The 8,507-nt window shown below is 43.4% G+C and overlaps 1 protein-coding gene across 12 annotated transcripts in view; it reads right to left on the bottom strand.

Moving 5' to 3' along the window:
* GPATCH2L (G-patch domain containing 2 like) overlaps positions 1–8,501 on the bottom strand; it is a 47,305-nt gene extending 38,804 nt beyond the window's left edge. For 4 of the 12 annotated variants that reach the window (XM_008639614.2, XM_017741796.1, XM_017741798.1 and 1 more), the window contains exons 1-3: positions 7,862–8,389; positions 7,082–7,752; positions 771–835 (exon numbers count right to left, since the gene is read on the bottom strand). In XM_008639614.2, coding sequence (XP_008637836.1) covers positions 771–835; positions 7,082–7,740 — 724 coding nt within the window. In that variant the 5' untranslated portion in view covers positions 7,741–7,752; positions 7,862–8,389. The other 8 variants (XM_008639615.2, XM_017741790.1, XM_017741800.1 and 5 more) reach the window with 6 other exon arrangements.
* Between the last annotated feature and the right edge of the window lie 6 nt (positions 8,502–8,507).

Raw genomic sequence — 8,507 nt, 5'->3', positions numbered from 1 at the left:
CTCCAAACGGGAAAGGAGAAAGCCTCAGTCTGTAGAGATGAACCAGATGAGGACTTTTGCTCCAAACGGGAAAGGAGAAAACCTCAGTCCGTAGAGATGAACCAGATGAGGACTTTTGCTCCAAATGGGAAAGGAGAAAACCTCAGTCCGTAGAGATGCTCCCAGAGATAGTCCTAACGATGAAGATGATGAAGACCCTTTGCTCCCAGGGAAGGAGAAGGGCCTCTGTTTTTTGTTTCTGAACGGCTCAACCTTAAAATTGTACCCCAAAAAACTTCAAGAGTGGACCCTCGAAAGCAGTTGCGGGAAAAGCTGCAAGTTGGGGGAAAGGACTCACACGCAGGCAGAGAGACTCCTCTTCCTGAATGGACTGAACGGTATTTGGAAGTGGGCAGCTGTCTCGTTGTGATACTGTTTTCATAGCATGAGCAAGAAGAGACTTCTCTTTCTAAATGGACTGAACAAGGTTATTATGGAAGTGGTAAACAGACTGAACATCTTAAGGGTTGTCTTTGAACATTGTCAGTGGGAGAAGGGAGGAAGGTGGGGGGACGAGGAGAGTTCTGAAGGTGTGGTATAATTTTTTTTTTTTCCCTGTTTTAGGTCTGTTAATAAACTTCTTTATATTCTTTCAAGTTTGGTGCCTGCTTTGCATTTCTCCTAATTCTTATCTCACAGCAGATAAACAGTAATGAGTATTTTGGACCAAACCACTACACTAAATTGGTGTTTCCGCCCGGTTACAAACCGAACCCGCGACAACTTGTTACCTTGACGGCCTTCATCATTGGTGAACAGGCCAGTATCACTGCTGCTGCATACACTGCTGGTTTCACTGGAACAAAAACAGAGAAAAAAACATGGCTACAATTGCAACGGGCACAAAACAAAAACCACTCTACTACAGTTTACTGGCTTCTCCAAGACCAAAGTGCTTTACATGTCTCACAAAAATTGCATTTCAGATACATGACTGGCTCTGGAACAGAACATAACTGCTTTCTACTAAAACCTACTAATGCTGCATTACTTGAAAAAGAGTAGAATCCTGTATCTAGTTTAGTTCTAAGTTATCAAGAAGTAATTAATAAAATGGCATTTGCCTCGGGTACTAGAATTAATAACCTAACTCTGACATCATCTGGAATACTCACCAGGAAATTAAGAGCAGTTAAAAACTCTGTCCTTGGGTCACTTAACAGCTACTGAAAACCCTCTGAAGTTTTCTACTTCAGATTCCTTTCCCTCAAAAATGTTACACTGTCACACACACAGCCCCCCCCAGCAACTTCTATTTTATATGGAGTAAAGAGCAGCTGCGACATTTACAACGCTCCAGCTAAATACCTTAGCACAGCATGACTTGCTGCTGCTGAATGCAACCTTGTTATAGCATGTTTTGCATTTGCTGAAGCAGTTAAGAGATTTAATTCTTGAACAAAAGAATAAAGCTAGAAATTAATGTGTAGAAAGCCATTAATTGACTGCAAAACTGGATGAATACTTGTAGGAGTACATGCTCATGTCAGTCCCAAGCATCTGAAGGCTTTAATGCTGACACGAAATCATCCCTTGGACACTTCAGGCAATACTTCCTCCGATTTAGCTGAGAGATTACTAGGACAAGCAGAAACCACTTACTGTCTACTCCCTGAGCACTAAGACCTAGATGCGAACATCAGGTGTAAGTCAGCACTAGACTCAGGCTCCAGTCAGGGAATGCTGTTTGAAAGTATCTCTTGATGCCTCTTTTCCAAGGAAATTGGATCACACTAGAGACCAGTATCAACTGGAAACACCTTGATTTAAAAGGCTGAATGATGAGGGACCACAAAGTATGTCACTCCAAAGAACTGCAGGCACAGAATAAAACCCTATTTTGTGAGTACATTATTGCTCTTAGAAAATGCACTCTAAAGTACAGCCAAGTCAACTTATCATGCTGGATATCTAAAACTCTGCATCTTCATCACTGTATAATGGATGAACAATCTGTACATCATTCTCACATTTCAGCATGTAAGTTAATATCAAATTCCAAATTAATCTGTTATAAAGCTTGGCCATGCATTCACCCTCCCACATATACACCACAGCAATTAAAGGCCAAGGACTGAGAACCATGAATTAATCGTTTCATCCCAAGCTCTCCTAACAACTCACTATTTGACCCTGGGCCGATCTCTTAGTGTGCCTGCTTTCTCTTTTGATAGCATGGATAAACAATCCTCACAAGCTGCAGATGCAAGGACCGAGTAACTGCTTCATAAGGGTTTTAGCATCCTCAGAGGAAAGGTGCCCGAGAAAGAGAAAAGCATTGACAAGATTCCAGGTCATATAAATAGTACTTTAAGCAGGCTGTTGAGATGCTCTTTAGTTCCTTATAGATATGCATCACTCCAGTGCTCTACCAGAACAAACTTTCAGGGATCTCACCCTCTTCACCACCCCTTTTACACTGCAGGGCTGAACACAAACTAGACTCCTATGCAGGCCTTTCTGCAGGTCCAGTAAGCACTGATTAATGACCTCCACTTGCAAAGGCGGCTACTTACCTTAACCATGAAATAATGAATGCTATTGATCCGACAAGCTACTGCTATAGAGTGTTATTGATCACCCAATCTTTGGTTAAAATGGTCCTCATTTAGCAATTTCACTGTCGCAAACACCTGGAGCAAAGCATGCTTATAATTAAATAGTTTGGGGGAGTTAAAGTGAGAGGTGATGGACAGAGATCTCAGGTTTCCCCCATTTATTCTTTTGCCTGAGCTATTGTTTGTGTCAGGAGGGATATTGATTTTCTATAAAAATAAGAAAACAAGAGGCACCGAGGGGCTGCAGAAGGTCAGGCTGGGCTGGAGAAGGAGGGGAAGCTGAACACTCTGTCTTTGTCATTTGCCTTCCAAGAGAGGGGATTTTTTTTTTTTTTTTTTTATGGAGAGACTGGCCTCCAATTCATCAGCTTAGGCAGACTCATGAATGCAACGGCAGGCTGTCATTGAAGCAGCTCCCTTCCAAAGGGTGAAGTAACTTAACTGCACACTCAGGATGAGCGATGGTCACATTCTCAGGCCAGAATATTGTACTGGTTTTGGCTTGCATAGAGTTAAATTTTTCTCACAGTAGCAGTATTTTTCTCACAGTAGTATGGTTCTATGTTTTGGATTTGTGATCAGTGTTGATAACACAGGGATGTTTTAGTTACTGCTGAGCAGCACTTACACACAGTGCCAAGGCTTTCTCTGTTGCTCACACTGCCCTGCCAGTGAGCAGGCTGGGGGTGCACAAGAAGCTGGGAGGGTACACAGCTGGACAGCTGACCCTGACTGACCCCAGCAATATCCTTCATCATATAATGCCATGCTTATCAATAAAAGCTGGGAAAAAGAAGCACGAAGCCAGGGACATTTGGAGTTGTGGTGTTTGTCCTCCCAAATAATGTTACAAATGATGGAATGCTGCATTCCTGGAGATGGCTGAACATCTGCCTGCTGATAGGAAGTACTGAATTTTTATTTTGCTTTGCTTGCATACATAGCTTTTGCTTTACCTACTAAACCAACTTTACCTCAAGCTTAGAGCTTTCTTACTTTTATTCCTCCATTTTCCTCCCTCATCCCTGTGTGGGAGTGAGCAGGCAGCTGTGTGGAGCTGAGCTGCCTATCTGGGTTAAACCACAACAAACACATCACCATTAAGCCAGTGAAATCTCATGGCATTGGTGGGTCAGTAGAATTCCAGGTTTGAAAAAGTCACATTATGAGTTTTGGTACTTGAAAACAGGTGAGACCCACTGCATATCTTTCACAAGTAAACACACCACTCAAAGTGATATTTTAGACAGCTCTTGTACTATGGTTTGTTCTGCCCACAAACCAAACCCAGACCATTCTGGAAGTACTCAGCTTAGACCAACAAGAGAAAGAACTTCAACACTCAATATATAATTTGCCTTTGTTTTATTATGGCTGCAGGGAATCTCAAAACATTTAGGGACAGAAAGGCATGTTACTTCTAACAGTCTTAGCAGTTAATTGTCACCCTTGTACAAATACACAAATGACTGCTTAAACTAAAACCACGTGTTTCCTCTGTTGTTTCCACAATTATTTATAGATCAGGCACTGGGTCACATAATTACCCATTTAAGAACCATCATCATTCATGTTGCTGCACATCCATCCTTCTCTCAATTTATGTTCACCTTTTGCCATGTTTGGCAAACAATTTCAAAGATTTCATTTCATGCACACTTTGAATCACAATACTGCAGCTCATCTTCCTCCAGGAAAAAACTGGGCATAGTCGCACAAACAAACTATAAAAAAAACTATCTCCTCATTAAGAATCCATATCCAAGATTTTCTCAGTGAATGGGAGTTTATCAACTGAATACAGTAGGTTTTTGACCTGACTTAGGACAAGAAGCCTTCTAGAAAGTAGAGAAAATACTGGATATTTTGGCATTTACAGATTCATTCCTGCATAACAAACCAAAGCAAGTGTCAGTGGAGGGGAGGAAAAAGACGGTTTAAAAAAAATCCATTCTGAATATACAACTTAGTTTGCTTGAAAACCCATTTCGTTTTGTGACATTCCCTACTGCTAGAGGAGTGAACAGTAGTGGAACCAGTTCAGTATGAAAGTTTTGTAAATCACCAGATCACCACAGATTGCTTCCAAGTCCCACAAGCAGCATCAGTCACCTTTCTTCCCATCAGCTCTCCACACCATTTGCTCTCCTAGATATCCAATTTTCTTCTCCCTTTCTCAGGATATGCCCTTGTCATACATCCGTGCAAAGTACTTCTCTTACTGTACCAGAAAATACAGCTAGAACACAGTGGGAGTGAGGCAAACACAATTTCACTGTGCTGCTAGCAGCAAAGTGCTATATTTAGAGCAGTGGAGACCAAAGCATGATCCTCCACTGCTGCGAGGAATACTCCACAGTGAAGAGGGCTGTATGTATTCCTCCCTCCAACGGAGGCCCTCCCTAATGAGTCATAGCACAGATCACACATGTGGTGTTGGAGAGGTCAAATATTCCAAGAGCTAGCTTTCCAGAGAGAATCCCAAGGACTTGGCAGCAGATGGTAAGTGTCATTTGATGCATATACTTGCACAATAATTAGTCTGAGAGCAAGGGACAACTGAGACAGAACAAAGCCATCTCCCAGCATGGTCCTGAAGTAACAGTCTGGACACAGCTCTTTATTTACTCTTTCCAAGGCTGGCACAAACAAAGGCTGGATGAAAGCCTGGTGGTTTAAGTTCAAGTTGGACTTGATGGAACAGACTCTGACTGGTGTTAAAAAAAACAACTCAAGGAACACTGTCCATCACTGCCACATCTAGCAAGGGTATCTCTCAGTCCATCACCACTGACATGCAACATTCAGGAGCTACTTAGCACACTTCTTTTCCTGGACTATTAGCAAACAGCTCTGAGAAGATAAAACTGCTTTAACAACTAGTAACAAAAAGTTTCCATCCACAAGTTTCTTGTAAAGCCCCACTTCCCACCCACCTTTTATCAACAACAGCCACTCTTAAAAGAAAAAATTGACCACACTGTAACAGTTGCATGCTACAAATCACAACTGACACAGTAAAAATGCCATAGTGGTTCCATGGACCCAGGACAGCGAGGACTTACGATAACCTAAGCTTTTCACAGAGTCCCAAGAAACACCACTGAGAATTTTGCACTTCCAGCTATCATCCACAAAGCCGTAATAGTGAAGTGCCACCTGTCCACTCTGACAAACTGCAGGAGCTAGACTGTCACAACACTTAAATGAAACTCAACATATGAACAATCATACTGTATCAAAGAGTTAGACTTTCCAAATCAACTGTCCTCTGATAGTGACTAATACAGTTAATGCTTGAGAACAGAACATGAGAACACAACAAATGCAGACTCTTCTGTATATTCCTCTAGCTTTTAGAAGTCAGCAATTTAAGGACTTCCCTGAGTGGGATCTTTCATCTGGTCTGTAATGTTTAACAGCCCTTGATATATCTATGCTCCACAGCTCCCTTTTGAAAGTATTTAAATTTTGACCTCTAAAATGTCCTGCAGTAGAGTTCCAAACCTCATGTTTCATGGAAAAGAATACATTTTGTTTGTTTGTTTTAAATGCCTCTCCTCAATGTCTGCTGTTCTCGCACAATGATAATTAGAAAATAAGCAATCACATTTGCTTTCTGTATGCCATTCATTAAGAAATCTCCTCCATTTGATTCTTAGCAGTTGCCTCTTTTCTAATCTGAAAAATCTCTTTGGACAGAAGCAGTTTCATGACCCCAGACCTTCAACAGAGAGAATAAGTCACACTTGGGGAAAAAATTCCCAAGGGCAACACAGATTCAGAGCATGACATTTAAATGCCTCATTTTAATCCCTTTTATGCAATTCTGCCACAAATTCATCAAAGTTCTCCAAAACTGGACACCAAAACATCAGACTCCACTGTTTGTGCAGGCTTATACTGTAAGTAACGTAACTTCCCCTCAACCTCTTCATCATCTCACCACATTCCCCCCATAGCTAGGCTTTCAGGATCACATCAAGAGCAGAGATGTATAACTGCAAGCAAGGTCAGACTGAAGTTCACAAAGTACCTGCACAGAGGGCTAGCAGTAATGATGGGAGACCTGATCCGCTATCTACTACTACTTATAGTAAACGCTGAAAACAAAAAACTGAGATCAGTTCGTATCACTCACGCAACACAAGTGCCAGCTGTGGGTTTACTCTCCAAACCATAGGCCATAAGCATGCCACGTGGTAGCTGCAAGGCCACAGACATTTCAGAGGACACCTTGTGTAACAGGAGCCAGAAACCTACCAGCTTGCCAACTTTTCAAGGAAGCGTTCTGGGTCATCATACGGTACTGACAGGAAAGACTTGGGAAAAAATCTACAGTTTAGAAGCAGCTATTTCTCATCTTCAAAAAGAGAGCAGCACTGAATAATTTTAAGAACTTCAAAAAGCAAGGCACAGCATTTACAAGCAGCTGCAAGCAAGGCGGCCATCTGACTAGCACAGGGAAGAAACCGAGATCTCACCATTCCGACATGTTTTCATCTGAGCCCTGTTTCTGATCATCAGCTTCACACTCCATCCGCTCCTTCCTTCCCCCTTTGCTGAGGAAGGGCCTGTTCTCTCCTGACTCGCAAAGGCCATGACTGGAAGATGTCCAAGGGGCATTCTCTTTCCAGCGTGAAAGACGCTGTTTCTTGGCTGACTTGAACCTGCAGCCCCTCTCGTAGTTCCACTCTGACACCCTGAGCTTTTGCTGGAGACTGGCAGCCACCTCTGATGTCACACGTTTGACTTTCCGTCGACGCCTGAGAGGTCGACAAGGTGCATTCTCTGTAAAGGAGTCTGACTCATGCCACAAGTGTTGCTTGCTCCTCAGGGTGGCACTAAGAGCAGGGTGTCGTTTGACCACTGCCGTGTCATCAGAGTCACTGAAATTACCCGTCAGCACCTCACGGCAATCCTTGACAGCTTCGTCCAAGCTCGACTCTGAGGCCTCGCTGTAGCAGCAGGCATGTTCGGCCTGATGTGTGAAGTCTGAGCGTCGTTTACGACCCCGTCTCTTGCGAAGCTGACGCCGCTGCTGCCGTGGGCTTAGGGCCATCTCTTCCCATAGCTCATCCAGTTTGTTTTGTTCTGAAGTCTGCTCTAAAGCTGAGGCCAAGTCATGCACCAGTTCATCCATTGGCAATGCCTACTAAATATGACAATAAACAATTAACACCAGACATAAATACTCCTACCAACACATCACTGGACTATAATATGCTATAGCCTTTGTAACATTAACCGAGTTAGACACTTACTTTGGAGTTACCTGGGAGGACCCAATGCAGGACAACTGCCACTTCCTGGGCTAACACTCACTTCTTCTTTTTGTAAGGGTTAAATCCCTCTTCTAGCCATGGTGGCATAGATCTCACTACTGCAGCAGCTGGGTCAAGTGCTCTGTGTCTGAAAAGGCCTTAAGGTTGCATCTTTTGTGTTGAAGTAGCATGCTCAATTACACATCCCAAAGGATATGGAAGCCTGGAACTAGTTTTTGCTAGCCGGCATCAGTAAGCCACAGAGAAGGGTTAGCCTGCTTGATAAACAGATTGAGTCTTCCAAAAAGTAGACAAGCAGCAAAGCTGGGAGTAAAAGAGATGCTAAAACAGGTAGTTTGCAAGCAAGCATCGCTTCAGGAGCAAAATAAGGCGCGCGGGACCCTGGGCTCCTTAGAACAGGGTGTAGGAGACCAAGCCCCAACTCCTACTGCCGAAAAATACCACCCCTACACCTCAGGGCTGTCAGTGTGCCAAACCCAAAGTCTTGGTCAAATCCCCCACCTCACAACACCCCTCTCTCCCTACCTGTGCCTTGCAGGCGTGGGATTTCTCTCCCCACCGGGCTCAGAAACCCCCGCCCCCCCATCCCGGTGAACTACCCACTGCCGCAGGCCGCCTCCCTTAG

Source organism: Corvus brachyrhynchos, unplaced genomic scaffold, assembly GCF_000691975.1.
Source record: "Corvus brachyrhynchos isolate BGI_N302 unplaced genomic scaffold, ASM69197v1 scaffold115, whole genome shotgun sequence".
Lineage (NCBI taxonomy): Eukaryota > Metazoa > Chordata > Aves > Passeriformes > Corvidae > Corvus > Corvus brachyrhynchos.
The sequence above is the reverse complement of the archived record's forward strand: the minus strand, read 5'-3'. Positions and strand labels throughout refer to the sequence as shown.